The sequence below is a fragment of the Mytilus edulis genome, chromosome 12 (genome assembly GCF_963676685.1).
Source record: "Mytilus edulis chromosome 12, xbMytEdul2.2, whole genome shotgun sequence".
Lineage (NCBI taxonomy): Eukaryota > Metazoa > Mollusca > Bivalvia > Mytilida > Mytilidae > Mytilus > Mytilus edulis.
Genome location: NC_092355.1, coordinates 62,755,170 through 62,780,471, shown reverse-complemented (window position 1 = coordinate 62,780,471; position 25,302 = coordinate 62,755,170). Strand labels below are relative to the sequence as shown.

The 25,302-nt window shown below is 32.9% G+C and overlaps 2 protein-coding genes across 2 annotated transcripts in view; both read left to right on the top strand.

Moving 5' to 3' along the window:
- Positions 1-5,822, top strand: part of LOC139497750 (uncharacterized) — a 70,246-nt gene extending 64,424 nt beyond the window's left edge. Inside the window, exon 15 of the mRNA XM_071285987.1 lies at positions 5,273-5,822. Coding sequence (XP_071142088.1) covers positions 5,273-5,679 — 407 coding nt within the window. The 3' untranslated portion in view covers positions 5,680-5,822. The remainder of the gene's footprint in view (positions 1-5,272) is intronic.
- LOC139498898 (uncharacterized) overlaps positions 1-25,302 on the top strand; it is a 332,230-nt gene that overhangs the window by 110,624 nt on the left and 196,304 nt on the right. The window lies entirely within an intron of this gene.

The following is a 25,302-nucleotide window of genomic DNA, read 5'->3' as shown; positions in this document are numbered from 1 at the left end:
AAGAAATAGAATATTCTCAATAATTCATTCCGCTGATATTATTTTAATAGACAGGCTTCAAGCTGCGGTAAACATGGTAAACACAATAATATATTCTTTGAAGATGGAAGACTGAAAAAAAAACACCATTCTTACATCAGACCGTTACATTTGCGACAAAAAAAATCAATATTAATACAACCAAATGATATGAGGTCTAAACTTCCGGTCTGAGTTCCACAGACCATCATGTGTATTTAGTGATATGTGTTGTTTGAAGAATATTTTTGATTTATTTTAAACAGGACCAGTCTGATAGCCAGTGAAACTAATTATTATTAAGGCTTTTATATTGATCCGGTCTGAATTTAAAAACAATGTTAACAAGGGATACATATTATAGTTATTTGATTTATAGCAAAAGTGGCCGATTAAAACATAATGTTAAAAAAAGCCCCCTTTTATCCTGATTTATCCTCCAAATATATATGTATACATTATTTATTAACACTACAGATCTGTGTAATATATGACAATTACAGAATTATAAGATGAAAGCATTCAGGAATATTTAAGGTGTTTTATACCATTCCTGACTTGAAGATCGTTTAAACACCCCCCTTTTGTTGGAGAAATTTGGTTGATTATATAGGAAATCACTGAAGCATGACTGGAGCCCCCCCCCCCCCCCCCTGTCCAGTGATCTGGAAGGTTTTTTCTTCCCTATGGGCCCAGGGCCCCTCAAAAATAAATTCAATGGGCCATTTTAAAAAATAATTGGCCATGTTGTCAAATGAGTTGGCCATTTGAATTGACTTCTGTAAAAAAAAAAAGTATCAGTATATATTTTGGCAAGGAGGTGTTGGTACTTACCTTTATGATTTGAAATAAAATCATGGATATTGTTCCTATGATTTTGTTATTTCAATTTTAATGAATATTCAATAACTTCTCCCAACCCGAACAATATTTAAGTTAACCTTTATAAATTTACAATGTTTAAACTGGTACTGTTGCCTTGTTCATGTTCATGTTTGTTTTTTTGTACATTAAATTTTCAGGTTCGTTCGCGCCCAATACACTTTCGCACCCTACACGTTCGCACCTCGCACGTTCGCACTCTACACGTTCACGCCCAATTTTAATTAAAATTCCAGTTGAATAATTGGAAAATAATGATTGTTGTTATAAATTGCTTTGATATGGGTAAAACATTCAAGATTTTAAATGAAAAACACAAAAGATATAATTGTTTTTAACAGCTTGGTCCCTTTGATCTGAAACAATAAAATATAGCAATACACTATTATAACACAAAAATGATAAAATTTATTCAACACACAAAACAAAACGTAGTCAGAATCTCACTTTATTTTGAAACAAGTCAATGAAACAAAGTTATAGCAACACACTAACCAAAACATGATTAAGAGTTATTCAACACAAAATAAAACGTTGACAGAATCCCACTTTATTTAGAAAGGATTATTATTCTTTTTAACAATACACTATCCAAAACATGATTAAGATTTATCCAACACAAAAAAAAATACTGTCTCACTTTATTTTGAGACAATGACAACAAATATAAGGATACACTTGCCAAAACTTACTTACAAAGCTATAGTTATTAAACACAAAACCAATTAAAATTGGGCGCGAACATGTAGGGTGCGAACGGACTTTGGGTGCAAACATGTAGGGTGCGAAAGTGAAAGGGGGTGAACATGAGTGGGTGCGAACGTGAATGGGCGCGAACGGACCCGGATTCAGGTCAGTATACGTCAGCGGGCCCCACCTTAGTTCTAGATACACCACTGCACGCTAAAGCCTGATAAATAATTTAACATTGATGTTATTTGGCTTGAACTTTGAAGTTTGAACGTATATATTCCTAAGTAAACGTGAGTACATAGTAAAGTCCACATCCACTAGTACAAACATAGGACTTTTCATAACCAAACCGTACTTTGAATCCCTATTTGAAGCATCCTTCTAAAATTACCAGACTTGTATATGTGGTTCATAAGTGTTTTTCGTTTGTCTTTTCTCATCACTTGGCGTCCGTCATCATTCGTCTTCTGTCATTCGTCGTATTTAACTTCGTCAAATGATCTGTATACTTTTTGGTGAAAATAAGATTAAAACTTTTTGAGTTACGGCACTTTATAACTAAAACAGGGGTGTGTTTTTTTCACATGTCGCAAAAGCGATTTTTGTCGAGCCTGTAACTTTTGTTGCAGAAAGCTCGACATAGGAATAGTGATCCGGCAGCGGCGGCGTTAGCTCACTTCTTAAAAGCTTTATACTTTAGAAGGTGGAAGACCTGGATGCTTCATACTTTGTATATAGATGCTTCATGTTACAAAGTTACCGTCAGTCAAATGTCCAATGTCCTTGACCTCAATTTCATGGTTCAGTGACCACTTGAAAAAAAAAGTTCAAATTTTTTGTAATGTTGAATTCTCTCTTATTATAAGTAGGATAACTATATTTGATATGTGCGTACCTTGCAAGGTCCTCATGTCTGTCAGACAGTTTTCACTTGACCTCGACCTCATTTCATGGATCAGTGAACAAGGTTAAGTTTTGGTGGTCAAGTCCATATCTCAGATGCTATAAGCAATAGGGCTAGTATATTCGGTGTATGGAAGGACTGTAAGGTGTATATGTCCAACTGGCAGGTGTCATCTGACCTTGACCTCATTTTCATGGTTCAGTGGTTATAGTTAAATTTTTGTGTTTTGGTCTGTTTTTCTCATACTATATGCAATAGGTCTACTATATTTGTTGTATTGAATGATTGTAAGGTGTACATATCTAGCGGGCAGATGCCATGTAACCTTGACCTCATTTTCATGGTTCAGTGGTCAAAGTTAAGTTTTTGAGTTTTGGTCTTTTTATCTAATACTATATATGCCATAGGTCGACAACTATATTTGGTGTATGGAAATATTTTATGATCTTCATGTCAATTGCGCAGGTTTTATTTGACCATGACCTCATTTTCACGGTTCATTGCTCAGTGTTACGTTTTTGTGCTTTGGTCTATATTTCTTAAACTATAAGTAATGGGTCAACTATATATGTGGTATAGAAGCATTGTTAGCTGTACATGTCTGTCTGGCATGGTTCATATGACCTTGACCTCATTTTCAAGGTGCATTGCTCTTTGTTTAGTTATTGTTGTGAACTTACTTAATTATAGAACAAACGGGTCCGAGCGGGTAAAATCATTCATGGGTTTCACAACAAGTATATTTGTCTCATTTAACAATTACCACAACTTTATACGGCAGTTACGTTTATATGCAAACAACATGTAAAAATACAATACTTTATTATAATACACAATAAATATACAACACAGTTTATTCACACAGGAATACGCGAATGAATAATAACAAATGAACAACCAACGTTAATGTGTTTGAATTGCCGATCGCGCTATATTTAACAGGGGAAACTCCGATCTATAAATAGGGCAAAGTATATATTTAGAACCTGATGCGGAGATCAGTAAAATAATACAGTAGGTAGAATGTATGTTGTTTACCTTTTATAAAATATATATCAAGTCAAATATCAATCTTCTTATTCTTCGAGGTGTATATCAACTTCACTCTTCAAAACCATATAAACAATTGCTGGGCGGAAGTTGACGTCAACAATGGGAATAAATATAACGTTACGTCGTGTAAATTGTACTTTCACAACAGTTATCTTGGTTAATGTTAAGTTTATGTGACAGTTGTAATAAAGCTTAGCTTGTAAAGTTTAGCTTTATACTTAGGACTATCAGCATAATATTAATGATTAGTATAGAAGGCGAGACATTTCAGCGTGTGCACTCTTGTTGATTATTGCTTAAAACGATTCTAAATTTCATTTTTGAGTTATTCAGTATTTTGTAAAAAGGGGGAGGGTATTTTATTACATGTCCGCTGTATCTCAAAAACGATTTATGATTATTTCTTAAAACTTTACACACTTCTTTATTATATTAATCCTAAGATCTGTTATACTTTTTGGTGATGATTCAAATTTTATTTTTAAGTTATTGAGTATTTTGTAAAAAAGGTGGAGGTTTTTTTTACATGTCGCGCCGTATCTTTAAAACAATTTATGATTATTGCTTAAAACTTTACACACTTCTTTCTTATATTAATCTGAAGATCTGTATACTTTTTGGTTTTGATTCAAAATTTTATTTTAGTGATATGTAGTTTTTTGTAAAAAAAAAAAAGAAGGGGTTTCACATGTCCTGCCGTATCTCAAGACCAATATATGGTTATTGCTTAAAACTTTCTCAGAAACCATTTATGATTTTACATAAAACTTCTACACAAGACGACGGGCGTATCATGCGCTCATGGGGCAGCTGTTTATTAACAATTTTCATAAAATTTGTAAATTTTTACTAACATTTTTCACTGAAACTACTGGGCCAATCATTACAGATAGAGATAATTGGTAAGCAGCAAGAATGTTTAGTAAAGTAAGATCTACAATCACAATCATTAAAACACAATTTTGTCATGAATCCATCTGTGCCCTTTGTTGAATATTCACATAGACCAAGGTGAGCGACACAGGCTCTTAAGAGCCTCTAGTTTATATAAATTAGACTGTTGGTTTTCTCGTTTGAATGATTTTACACTTGGGGTAATTTATTATCTTGCTGTTTGTTGTGAGCCAAGGCTCCGTGTTGAAGGTCGTACCTTGACCTATAATGGTTTACTTTTATAAATTGTGACTTGGGTGAACAGTTGTCAAAGTTACCAGACATGGTTGCACTGCGGTCGCCATTTTTGCATTTTGCAAGAAAAAAAAGAAACAATCGTTGAACTTCGAGACACATTTACTCTAATTTCCATATCTCACAATATTCATATTAGTAGTCCAGTTGTCTTTATAAACTCATATGATATTCTGCCATTAAGACAGTATCATCAGTGTCCAAAATGACACAGGTGCACAATCCTTTTATGTTATTCAGTAAAAACAATTTAATATCATTAAGATAATAGAAAAAAGCAAATAGAAGAGGTGATCTCCCTGCCTTACTCAAAAGGAAAGGAATAAAAGAAAAATCTGAACAATCTGATCAAAAGTGAATTAGAAATCTGTCCGTTAATCAAATGTTGTTAAAGTTTCAACCAGGCACCAGGCAGCCAAACAGTTTTCTAAGGCCGCTATATATAGTAGTTGGTCTTTATTGAACTACTGGTTTTCCTTATTTTTCAAATAGGCTATATTAAATTATTTGTGTTAATTTATACTGTCATTTCAGACATTCCGTCAGAATACCTAGATTGTATTCCAACAGATGAAATTTTAGATGCTTTAGCTCCAAAAATTGGTCAGGTATTTTTCCAACTTGGCACTGAAATGGGGCTCGCAACTGCAACACTGGAATGTATTCAGTATAAATATCCACGACAGCTAATAGAACAGAACAGGGAAGTCTTGTTCACTTGGAGAGAAGACAGAACACTGACACCTACAATACGGATACTTGTACAGGCATTAGCAAACATTGGAAAAGGAACACTTTTACAGAACGTTTTTGAGAATGTGGATCCTAATACCCTTAGAGGTTCAGAAAACGTGACAGGTATCGGTGCAAAACCAAAGAAAAAGTCAGAGCAAGTACCACTGAGTCAGCAAAAGATGTCAAAGAAATGTTCAATAGCTTAAAAGGCATCACAAAGTATGGTCAGATGCTACTTGAGGAAATATAAACTGTAACATGTGTAATAAAGACAAGAATTGAACATCATGAATTAATCCAGCCGCGTTCTGTCTAACATGAATATTGTTAAATAAATTGTATCTTTGTTTTGTATGTTATGTTTTTATGTGAATAGAGAAGGTTTGTTTCTAGTCACTACAGTTATCATTTAATTCCTATCTATTGTTCAGGTTTTTTTCAAATTATTGTTGTAACTGCATATAATAGTAATAGTTTTATCTTTTTAAACCTATGTTTTTACCTAATGACTACATTTAAGTCATGATTCAAATATTTCGAAAAATGATATATGATTTAGATTGCAACTTGCATTATACTCTATACACGGCCAAATATTTCTATAATTTTGAATAAACATTGAATAAAATAAAAGTCAGAAGATGTAGTACGATTGCCAGTGAAACAAACATCCATCAAAGATCAAATGACTTGGATGAACCTGACTATTGGTCACTGTACGACCTTCTACAATGAGCTGAAGCAATACCATATACTGTAAACATGGAAGTTTTTGCGCAGGGGATTTTTTTGCTTAATTTGTCAAATATCCCAAGCATAAATAGTTTGAAAATAATGCAAAGAAATAATTCATATATCCCAAGCATAAATAGTTTGAAAAGAAAGCAAAGAAATAACTCATCATAAGAAGCTCTACCTTTCATTGAAATCCCAAAAATATCCATTGTAGTCGGCTATAAATGTGCCCGAAACAAAAAGTAACAAATAAAACTAACTACTTTTTATCTCACCTTTCAAAAGGAAATGTGAGCTTTTATCATCACTTGACGTCCTTCATCGTTCGTCCGTCGTCGTCTCTCCTGTGTAAACTAATTTAAACATCTTCTCTGAAACAACTGAACTAATTCCAACCAAATGTAAGCTGAATTATCCTTAGAATATGTAGAATAACACTAGTATTTTATTTTCTGATTCGGCAAAACATGGCCGCAACGGCTAAACATAGGACATAGGGGTAAAATGCAGTGTTTCAATTGGCTTATACGTGTATCTCAAAAACAGAAGTCTTTAAAGCAAACCAGACAAGAAGTTTAAGTTTTCATTAGGTCAAGTTCTATCTGCCCTGAAATGATCAGCCAAATCGGATTTTTAAGTTATCGCCCTCTGAATTGATGATTTTCAGGACATATTGCAGTTTTAGGTTATTATCTTGAATATAATTATAGATATAGATAAACTGTAATCATCACAGGTGTTCAGCAAAGTACAGAATTATACTATAGACCAGATTTGTTATAACATGAGCAACACGACAGGTGCCACATGTGGAGCAGGATCTGCTTACCCTTCTGGAGCACCTGAGATCACCCCATGTTTTTGGTGGGGTTCGTGATGCTTATTCTTTAGTTTTCTATGATGTGTCATGTGTACTATTGTTTGTCTTTTTCATTTCTAGCAATTGCGTTGTCAGTTTATTTTCGATTTATAAGTTTGACTGTCCCTATGCTATCTTTTGTCCCCCTTTTATCATGTATGCCTCCTTTTGGTAAAATGGCACATTGTCGGGGACATACGGTTTTAAATTTTTTTTTATTTTCCTTGAATAGTCTAGTATCCAGGGTTTCCGCTGGCGGTCGCCATTTTCGCAATTTGCGAAAAAATAATAATTGTGGCGATTAAAATTCGTCATTGGCGAAAGAATTTGGCGAAAGAAATATATAGAACGATTTATTTCAGCCATCTTGTTTATTTACTTTTTTCGGGTTTCTCTGACTTTACCGATCAAACATACTCGGAATTCACCTTGAACTCGTTAAGATTTTGACAGAAAATCAATAATCAGCTGATTGCATTCATAGCTATCGACATCAAAGGACTAATTAATAAAGGTGTTGATTGTATGATATGACAAAATGATATGGTTAAATGGCTTCTGTCACATGACATAAAAGGGACTTATTAACCACTTTGCGACGCACGTGTTTGAAGCAAAGTTTTTACGCTTCCTCTACTTTTAATGATAGTCCAGAAAAGAAAATTATTGTTATGACGAAAAATGTCCAAAAGCAAGAAAAGTCTCTGATTTAAAACTTTATCATTTAACTTTCATATAGATCATTTATTTGAGTGGGTACTTCAAAGTCGTTTCAGTGACACACGTGTTTCAAGCATATAGTTTTACTTATTTACGATGGTATAGAAAAGAAAACTGTCGTTATGAAGAAATCTATTCAAAAGGTTGGCATGAGAGTAACCCTACAATGTAATGATTACACCTTACACGAGGGATCAATTCCAAGTGATAAGATACTTCGATTTGTTGTAAAAACCACTTCTTATTTAGGGGGAAGGGGGGGGGGGGGGGGGGGGGGGCTAGAAAAAGAGGAAAATTTTAAAAGAAAAATATATTTGTGTTACTTGGCGAAAAAAATAATAAAGTGGCGAAAATTATATTGCTTTGGCGAAAGAGGTGGCGAAAAAAATAATTGACCCAGGGGAAACCCTGCTAGTATCCCTTGTCGTTCTGTTAATGAAACACTGGTTGAAATCAATTATATTCCTTCCTTGTCGTTCTGTTAATGAAACAAAGGTTGAAACCAATGGCATCCCTTCCTTGTCGTTCTGTTAATGAAGCAAAAGTTGAAACCAATGATATCCCTTCCTTGTCGTTCTGTTAATGAAACAAAGGTTGAAACCAATGATATCCCTTCCATGTAATTCTGTTAATACAACAAAGGTTGAAACCATTGATATCCCTTCCTTGTCATTCTGTTTATGAAACCATGCCTCGACAATAACGCTTGTCCGATTGCCCGGTACCAGAGGGAAAAAAGGTCGGACAAGTAAGAGCTGTATCAAGCTTGTCCGTTGGGACAAGTGCAATTATTCTAAAAAAAAAATTATTCCAATTTTGATAAACAAATAATTATAAACAAAAAATAAGAAAACAAATATTGATTTGACATGTTTCTGTATTCTGTTCATTCAAATGCAAAACATTTTTCTTCAACATGTTTATCTTGCAGCCGATACTTTTTAACTGGTTCTTTGTCAAGTACTTTTTTAGCAGGTAAAAGGTATACTATTCTCGGAAACCAGTCTTACTAATCCGAATCAATGATGCGCTTTGTAGATAAGGTAACTTTACAGGCCTCAGAACACAATTATTCTTCCCCTTGGCTACAATGCATTTTTTAGTTAAAGTCAAATTGAATTAAAAAATTTGCACCGCCACAAACATGAAATAAATTTAACTGCTTATAGACCATTATTATTCTAATAAAATATGCTTGTCCCAGTACAATCCATCAGTGCTTTTTCTTTTGAGGGCCCTATTAGCATGCCAATGGTAGGATTTGAATCTTGAATAAATGACGAAGGCTGATTTCTACACTACTTTCATTTTGGCCAAATCACTACTTTCACTTTCAACAATCATTTTTTTCCACATGTTTTACATATTTCAATATATATGCAACTGATACGACCACTCAAATAGTAAATATTTCAAAGAAAACAATAGACAGATTACTTGGGAAGAAATACCCCATATAATAATTGGGAACTATATTCCTAGACCACGAACAAAGGGAATTAATTGTGATCTGAGGCCTACAGGACAGTAAGTTTGCCACCTCGGAAGATTCAGCTCCAAGTTTAATAGACAGTTTGGCACCGTAGGAAACATATTTAGTAGACATGATTGATAGACAGTTTGGCATCGTAGAAGACATATTTAGTAGACAGGATTGATAGACAGGGCGGGAGACATTTCGGGACCAAGACAAATCAGTACCTCATTTCGTTACCTTATTCTGTTCCTTATAATAAATACCATACCCGTATTTTTTTCACAAAAATATTTTTTTTCATTTACCATAAAAATTCACAAAATCATATTTGATCATAAGAAGAAAAAAAACAATATTTGCAATATGGTGACCTATAGTTGTTTATCAGACGGTGCCTCATGTTTAGAGTCTGATAAGACTGGCATTGATGAAAACTAGAAATCAATGGTGTACCCTCGTTTTCCATTATTTATAAAAGTATTGAAGTTGTGAAGTTTTGGCCTATTTTTTTCTTTTAATTTGTTAATGGTGTTAAACAGTTGTGTAATGGATAGAGAGGTCAAATACGCTATAATTATAATGCACTTTTTAAGAGACATGGGTTGCATTTACTTAGATCTTTGGAAATTTGAGTATCCACATCTGATTTATATGAAAATTAGAGGGTGTAAAACTGACTTTTCATTGGGCGAGAAGGGGTGAGTATGTTCTAACAAACGACTCCTTATATGAATTTTTGATTCATTCCAATGTTAATTTTGGGAGATCCTTCACTTCATGTTATGTGATGCGAGAACTGACATACAGAGAGATGAACTGACAATTAAAAACAAGTACACAGTAAACAGTAAACCAAGACAAAACAGATGGTTCCAACATCTTAGTATACAAATATAATTTTTAGCTCACCTGGCCCGAAGGGCCAAGTGAGCTTTTCTCATCACTTGGCGTCCGCCGTCTGTCGTCGTCCGTCGTCGTTAACTTTTACAAAAATCTTCTTTGAAACTGCTGGGCCAAATTTAACCAAACATGGCCAAAATCGTTATTAGGGTATCTAGTTTAAAAATTGTGTCCGGTGATCTGGCCAACCAACCAAGATGGCCGCCATGGCTAAAAATAGAACATAGGGGTAAAATGCAGTTTTTGGCTTATAACTCAAAAACCAAAGCGTTAAGAGCAAATCTGACAGGAGTAAAATTGTTAATCAGGTCAAGATCTATCTGCTCTAAAATTTTGAGATGAATCGGACAACCCGTTGATAGATTGCTGCCCCTGAATTAGTAATTTTAAGGAAATTTTGCGGTTTTTGGTTATCTTGAATATTATCATAGACTTAGATAAACTGTACACAGCAAAAATGTTCAGTAAAGTAAGATCTACAAATAAGTCAACAGGACCAAAATGGTATGTTGATCCCTTTAGGAGTTATTGCCCTTTATAGTCAATTTTTAACCATTTTTCGTAAATCTTAGTCATCTTTTACAAAAATCTTCTCTGAAACTACTGGGCCAAATTAAACCAAACTTGGCCACAATCATCATTGGGGTATCTTGTTTAAAAATTATGTCCGGTAACCCGGCCAACCAACCAAGATGGCCGCCATGGCTAAATATAGAACATAGGGGTAAAATGCAGTTGTTGGCTTATCACTCAAAAACCAAAGCATTGAGCAAATCTGACATTGGATAAAAGTGTTTATCAGGTCAATTTCTATCTGCCCTGAAATTTGAGATGAATTGGACAACCCGTTGATAGGTTGCTGCCCCTCAATTGGTAATTTTAAGGAAATTTTGCTGTTTTTGGTTATTATCTTGAATATTATTATAGATAGAGATAAACTCTGTAAACAGCAAAAATGTTCAGCAAAGTAAGATCTACAAATAAGTCAACAAGACCAAAATGGTCTGTTGATCCCTTTAGGAGTTATTGCCCTTTATAGTCAATTTTTAATCATTTTTCGTAAATCTTAGTAATCTTTTACAAAAATCTTCTCCTCTGAAACTACTGGGCCAAATTAAACCAAACTTGGCCACAATCATCATTAGGATATTTAGTTTAAAAATTGTGTCCTGTGACCCGGCAACCCAACCAAGATGGCCGCCATGGCTAAAAATAGAACATAGGGGTGAAATGTAGATTTTGGCTTATAAATCTGAAACCGCAGCCCTTAGAACAAATCTGACACGGGGTAAAATTGTTTATCAGGTCAAGATCTATCTGCCCTGAAGATGAATCTGACAACCCGTTGTTGGGTTGTTCTCCCTGAATTGGTAATTTTACGGAAATTTTGCTGTTTTTGGTTATTATCTTGAATATTATTATAGATAGAGATTAACTGTAAACATCAATAATGTTAAGCAAAGTAAGATTTACAAATAAGTCAACATGACGGAAATGGTCAATTGACCCCTAAGGAGTTATTGTCCTTTATCATGTTTATAGTCAATTTTTAACAATTTTCATAAAATTTGTAAATTTTAACTAACATTTTCCACTGAAACTACTGGGCCAAGTTCATTATAGATAGAGATAATTGTAAGCAGCAAGAATGTTCAGTAAAGTAAGATGTACAAACACATCACCATCATCAAACACAATTTTGTCATGAATCCATCTGCATCCTTTTTTTAATATTCACATAGACCAAGGTGAGCGACACAGGCTCTTTAGAGCCTCTAGTTACAACATACAACTCCATCATGTTGAGAAAAAAACCAGAACGTATTGATAATTGACAAATATTCTGCATACCCTGTTTTATGCTAAACAAAATAAGGTATTGGTCATTCTATTCTTCCTTTGAAAAATATAAGCTTGGAAACTAAAAAGGAAAAACTTGTAAATTTACTAATTATTGGGTTATGTACATTAAAATCATGTGCAATATTATTACTATACAACATTAGACAATTTCAGAAGAAACAGTAAAAAAAAACCCAGTAAAACTAGAGGTACTGCGAGTAAAGATCCCAAAATGATATCCTAATCTCATATATATCAATGGCAATATTCAAGATATGCTTAGGGAAATCTAAAACATTACTCTGATACAAAACGAGAGGTTCTCAAAAAGATTTTTGGTAAGGATTCTCAGATAGTTTAAATATATTCCAATTATTTGTGTTGTAGTGGAAATAAAAATGTATTTAAGATATGGACATTGCCATTGAAAGGAAAAAAACACACCATGTAAGTGCAATTACTTCTATAAAAAGTCGTCTGACAGTTTTGACCTCAATAGACAATAGGTACAGCTCAACATTCTAAACTCTTGTGACCCCTTAAAATATTTTTATTTATGGCGGTTTTCAATATGATAGGCAAAAGCGGCATTTTCCCCCATCTTCTTTTTTTAGCCCTGTCGACCACCTTGATTAGTAGGCAGATCATCGGACATATTTTTTTCAAATTAATTACAAAAATGATGATTTTTTTTTAAGTATCGTTCAATTTGACCCAGTAGTTTCAGAGGATAAAACTGCAAAGTTAACAGACGACGGAAGACAGACGCGAAATAATAATAAAAAACTGAATAGGTATTTCTACCAGGTGAGCAAAAATTACTAGTGTACTAGAACTGAAGGAGCACAAAGTTCATGCATTCACAGTTTAGGAATGATATTCAGGAGACGGATGACAGATGCAAAATGAATTCAATTTGGTTTTTCTGCCAGGTGAGCTACAACGTGTACTAGAACTGAAGGAACACACAGTGCATGCGTTCACAGTTTAGGAATGATATTCAGAATAACAAACATGTTGATAACAAGCACAAAACTTCAAACATAAAAAGAAGATAAGGTGGTTTGTTTCAATAAATATATCTTGTTTGACGTTGAAATAGTTATTTACATAATTGGCGAAAATGGTAGCCTTTTTTGGTTCCATAATTTTCGAAGTAGTATGAATGAAAAACTGTCCTTGCTTATAGAACGTATTGTTTATTATATAATTGAATTAAATGAAGCCACTAGCGTACGTTGCTTTTGTTTTATTATGTAGAATTTGAACTTTCTCACTCGCAATACTAAAAAACGTGATTGCAGCATCTGTTTACAGACCCTTTGATTATCAAATAATTATAGGGAAGCAGAACATAAATTTACTTCTAGCTATTGTCTATGAATCAATAGACTATGTTGTACCAGTCATATTTGCTTACTACCTTTACACATGTTTTGTTATCTTCTTTTACACAACATACAACATATCAGGTGTTTTCCACACCATATGTTTTCTCCACAAAACTAAGTCCTTCCACTGCTTTAATATGTTTTAGAGCTACCATAAGTCGTTATACTGTTAGTTTCAGCATCTTGGATTCATTGCAATTCTTCCATTTAATGAGAAGATCATGAACCTGACCATTCACATCCCTAGGAAAATTGTATAAAGTACTCCTAATGTTCCCAATGCTAAGACACAATTAAAGTCCTAAGTGAACAACGCAATCACCAATCAGGTTCTTTTCTGTCAAAGTATCAATTACAGCATTTGACGGAACATCTTGTAAGCGGCTATAAGCTTGTTCTGAAAAGAATTTAAAGTTAGTTAAACTGATTGGAAATGACACAATATAACAATATATCAAAAAAGTACTAAGTCTTGAATCATTATACATATATAACGTCAAAAAAGAGCTAAATTACACAATTAAATTCTTGTCCTTAACATAAGTCTCTAATGGACATACTTAAATTACCAACAATTTTATGTTCGTGCGTACTCAAAGAAATGGAATTTTGCATAATATGAATTTAAAAGTGATGTCCATGAATAATCAGCAATTAAAACAATAAGAATAGATCTTCCCTTTAAAGTATGATCCTCTCTGTGTATCTGAAATACATCAATGAGTAGAAGTCTATGATAGCATATAAGATCAAAGAGAAACATACACCCAAAAAATGGTAAAAGACAACGTATGATAAGGTCACTTTTTTATCTTGAATATTAAAATTAAGATTAAACGAAAAACCATTTACAATTCATAAAATCTAGTTTAGAACGCCACACAACCATTATAATATACTTTATACATTACTTTATGATTTATACCCTGTTTGACCCCCGATAAGTAGATATTAAACAATGTCAACTCGCCACTTTTTGAAGAAAAAAAATCGCCCACTCTTGTTTCCTTTAAGTATGATAAATTACTGATAGTCCATATCCAGTCGTCCTGGTGTAGTGGTTGTGTTGTGGCGTGATATGCTAAAGGTCTTGAGTTCGAATCCCAGCATATACACTGGATGTTTTCTACGTTAATTTTGATAGATAGTCTTTTCCGTATAATTGTATATTTAATTATAAGTTTTATAGTGGATTTGACATTCCCGCCAAAATGTTACAGAACAAAGGAAGGCATGCATAACAAAGAAACTCAAACTAGGGTGATCTGGCTCAGATCACCCCTGTTAGAACTGGTATGCAAGATAACAGATTATGAATGCAACCTCCAAAATATTAAGATTTTACAAAATATTAAATTGAATCCCGTATCAATGAACTATGATCAGTAATTTGATTTATATTGAATTTCGGTTTATCTATTTTTTTTATTTTTACATTTCTGGTATCCAAACTAAAAATATGATAAGACCTTAACCATGTTAACATATTCCAATCAAGTTGTTTAGTCGTTGCACACACTGTACGTTTATAGTTAACAATTAAAATAAAAACACAGGGCATAAAAGATAATATAGATAAAAGAGGGACGAAAGATACCAAAGGGACAGTCAAACTCATAAATCTAAAACAAACTGACAACGCCATGGCTAAAAATGAAAAAGACAAACAGAAAAACAATAGTACACATGACACAACATAGAAAACTAAAGAATAAACAACACGAACCCCACCAAAAACTAGGGGTGATCTCAGGTGCTCCGGAAGGGTAAGCAGATCCTGCTCCACATGTGGCACCCGTCGTGTTGCTTATGTGATTACAAATCCGGTAAATAGTCTAATTCGGTAGGTCACATTCATGAAAGGGAAGGGAATTGTAGTTACGACGTAGGGAACATATCCGATATCATTTGTGAAACGGTTATTCCATAACGGTCAACCAACTCGTGATGGTGTCCGTAACATTTACGAAGGGATGATTTCAACTTCACCATTTGGAACTCTTGGTTTAATAGCTTCCTTGTGAGCAGTAACCCTCTATCAAGAAAATCATGATAGGAAATGCAAGCACGGGAATATCGTATCAATTGGGAGATATATACCCCGTATGCAGGTGCTGCTGGAATGTTGCTACTTAGAAATGGAAAGTTCACAATTGGAAAGCTGAAATCATCTCTTTTGTCGTAAAGTTTTGTTTTCAACCGACCCTCATTGTCAATTTCTAGATGTAAGTCAAGATATGAAGCCGACTTAACTGTATCTGTAGTATTCTTTATCTCCAATTCGATGGGATAGATGCGTTCCACATAGTCACCAAATTTTGAATTGTTTAGTGAAAGAACGTCATCTATATAGCGGAAATTAGAGTTAAAGGATATTGCTAACTTCTTATCTTTCTTCCTAAGAAGTTCCTGCATGAAGTCAGCCTCATAATAATAAAGAAACAATGAACTGTTATCAGATGATATAAATTTGTTGAAAAAAAATGCAAACTTTTATCATGTTTATATTATCAAGAAAAAGCTTACTTTACAGTGTCCAATTTACATATATATAGTTGATTCATAAGAAGTGTTATATATATATGCAACCCTGAATGTCTATTTTTAGAAAATGACTCATTATATCACATGACAATATCGCAAACAAGTATGTTAAAACTCGTCGAAGTTCATGCTTTTATTTGTTTTTTTAAATCCGAATTGTTATATAGCTTAACGTAGTGTGTCTTGTACACAATATTATTGTAAGATCTTAACTTAAGATTGTCTTATACGCAATATAATTATTAAGTAAGATGAATACGTGGTCATATTACAGAATAATGCTGTTTGTTTACAAACAACGTCCCACGTGTTTGTGTGTCATCTAGACGTAATATGATTGGTTATAACTAGAATAGATTAGAATATAATAGAATGGAAAAGAACAGGATAGAAAATGATAGGATATAAAAGAACCGAAAAGAATAGATGATAGGATATAAAAAAAACAGATTTTAATAGAATAGGATAGAATATATTAGGAATAACATTATACTAGTTATAAACTTCTTTTCAAATATTCAATGGGCACACATGGGCAATATGAAAAAATTACAATTATAACATATATACAATTATCGAAGAACAACCAGACTCTTGATTGAATGATTATTTCATAAATGAAACAAATAGGAAAATATAACTTCATACATGTACAATAATAATTTTGAAAACTTTGTCTTGACTATTTTAGATCGTGCTTACAGATCTTTGAATACAATTGTTTAAAGTGACGGCTCCATTGGAAAGCGCGTACTATCAACCTCTTCCACAACCCAACACATCTACCCCTTGATTGTAAAAAACAGCTATTTTTGGAAAAAAATCTTCTAATAAAATTTTCTGCACTTATGTCTCCCTACTTAAAAAAAAATCCGCTTCATTTCATGTATATTTTAATTTCTACAGCATTTATTGTACATTTTGTGGGACATTTATTGTCGTTTGTGGTCGTTATTTTGATAATAATTAACAACATGTGCTAGACAACTGATTCTCAAAAAAAAATCCCTACATATTGTATGTTTCGGGAGGAGGGAAAAGACCAGTAAAAGATCGATTAAAAGTTAATCGGGTTTTATTTGTATAAATATCGTAATCGGCCGGTCCCTCCTCCCTTCCTCCAACTCCGGCCTATCCCAAATTGGGGGATCACAATATTTTTTGGTAAAGAAAAAAAAATAATTTTGAAGTTAAATGGTCGTTCCATAACCATGATAACAGTCGGAGATTGTCTTATTTATTTTTATTGGTTGTTTTCTTTCTCGAAACATTTTTTTTAGAGATTTGTATCCCCGCCAAACATTATTAGAATAATTATTATAAAATAAACAAAATAAATTGAAATAAAATTCATTTAAATCAGATCATTTGGTAATGAATGATTGAGAAAAAACTTAAATTCGAAACGAATGGAATAGCTGAAACACGCTATTGGTACACGTTTTCACCGTATTATAACTCATTACCATATATTGCATCAGTTTTGATTAATTTTAGCTTACCTTTGATACCACACTAATGGTGTATGCATATGTCGATAAAATAATTTATCTTACCTCCTATACATTTCCAGGAATATGATTGGTTGAAAGCGTCCGCGTGCAAACCGTGTATATTTGATATTAGGTTAGTAGGGAGGCGGGGCTTATCTCATACACGGTTAGTAGTGGAGTTACGTCCCTTTATATTCCTTATTAGGTAAGAAGGGGGCGGGGCTTATTTCATACACGGTTAGTAATGGTGTTATGTCCCTTTGTAAAAACAAAACGGTACTGAGAAAAATTCTTAAATGTTCCAACAGACGAAGAAATTGATGATTAAGATTGAAACAAATTCATAAAACACATTTAAACCTTACAAGTCGTTATTGTTGGCATCTGTTTTTGTAGGATCAATGGAAGTATTTTCTTAGCGCTAACAGTATTGAAGACTTGCTCATTTTGAGAATCACTAGTCTTAATTTCACACGTTCAGATAGTCGGTAAGATAAATTCGTTACATAGTGTGCTAGTGACGTAATACGGTATATACGGGGTCAGTAAATTCCATATGGGGATTCGAGCTTCGCTCTCACCCCATATGGAATTTACTGACCCCATATATACCGTATTAGGTCACTAGCACACTATGTAACTAATAGTATCTATATTTATAGAACGCTAACGTAGAATATTTTTTTTCGGATGACTTATAAATAGATCGGGTATTTCTTGGGATATACCTTGTTCGTTGTGTAACATTGTTTAAATATACACATTATTAAGGTCTGCATATATAAATTCTGAAAAGCTAAAACGTGTAATGAAATCAAAATATAAGATCAAAATTTTATCGTATCCGACGAATAATTTTCAATTATCGGAAAAAATAGAAATGTTGTTGAAACAAGGATTGATATAGTAGTATAGATTTATATCCCTTTTGAAGTAATGAGTAACGGAAACGTCTCTTTATAAATTATAATCAAGTACTTTTCTTAAAGCACTTCATTACTTGTCGTTAAGGTTTAACACAACAATTGTCCCCCACTGCCTTAGCCTTACCTTCAATATCAATATAAAATTTCACAAAATTTTCGATGCTGTTTTTTATATCTAGATTTTTCAAAATGAGGAAGAAGCTGATTATGTTGAGTTCTGCTTAATGCACTTAGTAAACTTTGGTAATAAATTGTGACACATGTATCAGGAAAATATATTTATCATATGTTATTGTTTAAATTTCATATGAGCAAATTTCAATACGTTAATTTGTTAAATACAGGTAGTACAATCATTTGCCTTGTAAAGGCCGATAATTAATCCGTTCATTTTTAGCTGTCTTTTTCTAATTTATTTTATAAAAAGAAAGTAACAACATATATGGAGACTTTGATTTCTCACTTCATCTGGTGACTCTTGTTATCGTCATAAAATTTTTAACGCCATTTTTGTCACTTTCCAAGACACAGCAATAAAAAGACGAATAAAAGAAGACTAGAATAAAGAATAAGCACAGAAAAATTAAAAATAGCGAATATTGGCCAAAACTAATAAAGAATAGAGAAAAATAGAAGGACATCAAATCCAAAACACCCCCCCCCCCCCCCCCCCCCACAAACCACCACCATTTCCACAAATCTGACTCTGCTATATCATTGAATAAAGTAGTTACTTCTTGATGGTTTTTTTTTGTCATGTTGTTGTCTAGATCATTTCTACATTAGTTTTGTCCCAGCAACTGCTCTTGCTTATATTATCATATGAATGATTAAAAGAAAACTATATTTCCAGGAAAACGACCGTCAGATACTGTATAATTGTGGTGATGTCACTCATAATTTTTTAATAAAAAGATGCTTGACAGCAATTCAAGAATACTATTCAAAACCAGAATTAACCACGTCGAGCATTTGTCCAGATAACATATTCAGACTATACCCAGATAGTCAAGTATTCAATCAGACTTAGCATGGAAAAAAGCCAAATAACTAACGAAATTGAAGAGCATTGGGGTTTCAAAATTCTGTAAAATTTCGCCAAAAAAACAGCTTAGCTATTCTTAAATTCAAACTTTTGATAATCTTAGAATTTTCCGACTATTGCAAAATCAAAACGAAATTTTAACATTTTTTTAAAAATCAATATATTTAATATTTAATATTTAAGGGTAGTGGTGGGAATTTAATTCTAACTCTTTTTTTCTAATTTGCTAAGATTAGAATTTTCGTCATTTAAAACTAAGTAATGGTTAATAACGAATTCAAAATAAGTTTTTTTTTTCTTTTTTCTTTTTATTTTACAGGAATTTACTTTTAACAAAAGACACAGATGTTCTAATCTAAGGTTCTAATATGTTATCAATCAAATCATGGATGATGAGTCTGTTACACCACTGGGTCGCTGCCACTGCTGGTGGACGTTTCGTCCCCGAGGGTATCACTAGCCCAGTAGTCAACACTTTGGTATAGACATGAATATCAATAATGTGGTCATTTTTATAAATTTCCTGTTTACAAAACTTTGAATTTTTCGAAAAACTAAGGATTCTCTTATTCCAGGCATAGATTACCTTAGATGTATTTGGCACAAATTTTTGGAATTTTGGATCCTCAATGCTCTTCAACTTTGTACTTGTTTGGCTTTATAAATATTTTGATATGAGCGTCACTGATGAGTCTTATGTAGACGAAACGCGCGTCTGGCGTACTAAATTCTAATCCTGGTACCTTTGATAACTATTTACACTTCAGAGGAGTTGTTCCAACTTTATCCTGTTACACTTTTATTGAATAGATTCCTCGTTAATCACGAACTCTCTATCTTGAAAGGTTGTCCTGATAAAAAGCGCATATATCCTACGAATATAAAATGAAGTTGACGGCTACATGTCAACAACTATGTGCATCTTCATCATGACAAAAACCCATGTCGTACATCCTTGTTATAGGGAAAACGGTAGTATTACATTTCCCCAGCATAAGGTTTGCCTTTTGTGTACCCAAGACAGGTGAAGGAAGTCAATTTAGGAGAGCTGTGATTGGATGTAAAGGTACAATATATTTTTTTTTATTTATCTATGACTAACTGTAGTGTGTAAATTTAAAATATGAATTTTAAAACCCATTGAAATATTTTCTAGAGAATTATTCGAAAAGGCTTTCAGAATTTCATAAATTTGGTGCAAAATGACGGTGGGCATGGATAACATAAACAAGCTCCGTTAGAAATTGGTCATGATACTATTCGGATTCAATTTTTAGAATACAGTAATAAAGTACTAACACCACACATAACTGTTTTATCCAGGTTTTTATTATAAAAACTGGTAAATTTAGAAAATGTTAGTATTGTCGCCTATGGAAGAATAAATAGTACCGTTTTCCCTTTATTACGTATTAGAAATTTTAAATGCACGCTACACTTGCTTTGGGTAAAATTGCGCATCTATACCATGTATATGGCGTAATTACAAATAAGCAGCCTCTTTATTACAACCTCTTTATTTCAAAAGAGGATTATATCGATTCGTTGAAAACACATTAGTGGACTTCGGCAGTTATCTGCGCTTTGTTCGGGCTGTGTCCCACATTTCGTTTTTCTATTTTATACTAGTATAATATAAATATATCTGTACATACATGTTACACAGGTGAATGACCTAGTTTGTAACTTGGGTAAGAGATTACTGTATCATTCACATTTATTGTACATGTTTTATTTTGTTAACATAAAGTAAATCTGGATAAAGGCGATTGACAAACAGAATATTTATACGGAGAGTTAAACAGTTGTAGTTGTAAGTCAAAACGGTGAAACCAGTAGCTTATGTAATAAATATTATACGCACTTAGAGACAGAACATTTTGTTAACCTTGCCTTGGCTTCCAAAATCCGTTAATTTTTGTCAAGTTATTTTTTTTTGCCAAAATTTTAGTTATACTCACACAAAATAATTGTAAGAATCATTAGAATCAACGACTTCCTTCACGATCCTATATGTCATTCTGTATATCTAAAAACAAATTGCGAAAGAAAATCTAACGGTTGTCAAATGTTGCGATTGGATAATGAAAGATTTGGTACAGAATCGTGAAGGCAAGCTTATCGAGAAGACATCTACTGATCTGTTTAAATGAACTATACGGACTAATTAACTAAAAAACCGCAGAAGTCGAACCTTGAACAGAATGGGCAAAGTTGGATTTAAATAGTTGACACAACATAGGTTTCTGACACAGAATGAATGTGGTCTAAGAACTTAAACTTAAACTTAAAAGTTTTAAATTGGACATTTACCTATTATGGTCCAATATCCAAAATCTAAATACGTGGTAAGAATTCAATTTTTGGTGAAATCAAATAATGTTCAATTTTGAATCCTTTTGGACCCTAATTCCTAGGACCCTTTGGACCTTTATGTAGACCAAAAATTAGGAATCTAAATACCCGGTTAGATTTGGCATATCAAAGAACCCCAATAGTTCATTTTTTGATGAAATCAAACAAAGTTTAATTTTGAACCCTTTTAGACCCTAATTCCTACACTGTTGGGACCAAAACTCCCAAAATCAATCCTAATCTTCCTTTTGTAGACATAAACCTGTTGTTAAAATTCCCTAGATTTCTATTTACTAATACTAAACTTATTGTGCAAAAACCAAGAAAAATGCTTATTTTGGACTTTTTTTGGACCCTAATTCCTAAACTGTTGGGACCAAAACTCCCAAAATCAATTCCAACCTTCCTTTTGTGGTCATAAACCTTATGTTAAAATTTCATCGATTTCTGTTAACTTATACTAACGTTATTGTGCGAAAACCAAGAAAACATGCATATTTGGGGCCTTTTGTGGCCCCTGATTCCTAAACTGTTGGAACCAAAACTCTTTAAATCAATCCCAACCTTCCTTTTATGGCCATACACCTTGTGTTTCAATTTTATAGATTTCTATTTACTTATACTAAAGTTATAATGCGAAAATCAAATGCCTTCGAACGACGACGACGACGACCACGCCAACGTCATACCAATATACGACCGTTTAAAATTTTAAACATTATTATCTGAATCTCAGAAAATGTAGACTAAAAGATAAACAATTTTCCAAATCCACAAAAGGCAAATTGCTCCTCGGTATTTCAATGACATTAAAAATGTAAAAAAACACGTAGTATGATAATGCTGTTAAGCACATTGGGTGCGCAAATTGCACATATGGAAAATACACAATGTAATCAGGTTACAGTGCAACGTTTAAGGAGTAAATATTCAGAAATAAGTAAAACTCATTATACTTCAGTCAGTACTTGAGAATGATGATGTTGGTAAGACTAGACTAATTTCATTACTTATAATATATGTTGTCGATTTCCAAACATCTTACGAAAAACATTGGACGTAAGTTATTCTGAAAATGTTATTGACTAGCAAGTAATTTACCCCTTAAGATTGTATGTGAAAAAGGTAATGGAGAATATGCACAAGAATTAACATATGCAATATATATATCTGCAATAGTAGTATACCGCTGTTCGATAGAAATCGAAATAAAATGTGTAAAAAGCGCCCTGGTGTTAAGTGTGCTTGCCTTGACTCAAAACATAGGGAGGACAACCCAAATATTTAATAATTGGTATAAATTATGTTGGTTTTTTTTTACAGATTTTGCAGTATTGAGTAAGACTAAAAACTCTGGAAGGTTAAGATTCAGAATAGTTCGTGGCAATGCTTATATGTATGCGGTAAACATAAAGTTAATAAGTTCTGGGTCATTATACTTGTCAAATTTCTGTGGCATCGCTTATAAATAACAAGCTTGGTACCACATGTTCAAAAAGATCAGACATCTTGCTAACAATATGTCAGAAATTAAGACGGACTAAGGGTCAAATGGATGAACATTAATAGAAAGGCTCAAAGTCAGGAGATAGAAAGACAAATCGACCGGTTGATAGACAAACGATGGTATGTGGAAAGAGGTTGTTAAATACACCTTTGGAACAAGTGCGTAATTCTTCTATTTAAGCCAGTGATGATAACCAAGGACTCATGCTTAAAGAAATTGGAATATACAATCATGACAATTGACATTCGAAAATTATATAACAACACATGAGGCGCTGAATATTTTGACTTAATCGAATAAGAGGTACTACAGAAAGAGAAAAAAATCGAATATAATATAGCAACCTCCGGAACCCTTATGAGTTATTGTAAGGTTTCCTTCAACATAAAGAGTTCATAGAATTCTTCCTTTATGGAGTATCGAATTCAACGTACTAATTACAGCGGGACGTGCCTGCTTATTTAACCATCTGCATAGCCCAATTCCACTATAGCAATAGTTAAACATGTTCCACTGGACGGCAGATATCCAGGAAGTTTTACAAGTATCTTAGACAACTATGTTTCATTAACAAAAGAGTCATGCAATTTGGTAAACAAAGTTGCAACTGTATGTAACAGCAATAAAAAATAATAGTTATAAAAAATATTAGCATCTGGATATTAATAACAATAAAAATATTTTTGCAGAAATAAAGTATCAACATATGTGAATATAAGACAATGGCTAAAACTCAGCACGTACATTGTTCTCGTGCAGTTTTGTCGAGTTACCATGTATAACAAATATAAAGCGAATCACAAGTTATGAAATTATAAAAAAAAAAAATACTGTGTATCTTACCTGAGTTATAACAAACAGAAGTCCTAAACAATTACATTATCAAAGAACATGATAATATGCCCTGTGAACCTAAAGAGTATCAATAACAGAAGTAAACACATTCAACAAACAAAAAAACTAATTATATCAAAGTTCTGATTTGACTATACTTTGTCCATAGAAGAGTAACACTAGATAAATAGCGTCAAGGTCTATGAGGAAATAAAGGCAACAGTTGTAAACCGCTGTTCGAAAGTCATAATTCGATTGAGTGAAAACAAATCCAGGTTACAAATTAAACCCGAAGGAAACACATCAACTATCAGAGGAAAACTACGAAATACATTGAAGGGCACCAAAAACCAAACGACAATGCAACACACACCGAATATAAGATATTTTCCTGACTTGGTACAGTAAGTTTAACTAATTAGTGTGAAATCATCAAACTTGATATTTTTCACAGAAATAGTACCATCCAAGGTTTAAATTTATAATTAAACACTTGCTCAATAAATTTTGTTGTTGACTCATTCATCATTTCATTTGAACTAAATATTGTACCGTCTCAATGGATGATGAATACACTTAAAATGATAGGCGTGATATACACATATATATTAATGATGTTAAATGATTGTCAAACGCCTACAAACATTTCAATAAGGAAATCAAAACGAAGTGAATAAGTTCAATGAAACATAAATATATCTAAACAAATTAAAATAGCTGGATAACTATATTAAATTGACAAGTTCTCGAGGTGCTAGATGTGGATTCTTCATTTCTTTTTTCTTTAATGTCAGAAGTAGTTTTTCTCTATTATAAAAATTGTATTATAATTCTTTTTTCTTTATTTACATTGCAATAGCTCCCCATTGATGTTATTTTTTTTTATGAATGATCTATGTTTGTCTCTATTTTTTATGTTTTTTACAACTTTAACGTGGTTTTGTCCCATTGTTCAACTGTAAACCCTATTTAGACCCTAATTATAAAATTCCATGGGTGTTCCATTGTATATTAATACTATTTTAACACATAAAATTGGGAAAGGAAATGGGGAATGTGTCAAAGCTACATAGAGCAGACAACAGCCGAAGGCCACCAATGGGTCTTCAATGTAGCGAGAATTCCTGCACCCTTAGGTATCCTTCAGCTGGTCCCTAAAAAATATGTATACTAGTACAGTGATAATGGACGTCATACTAAA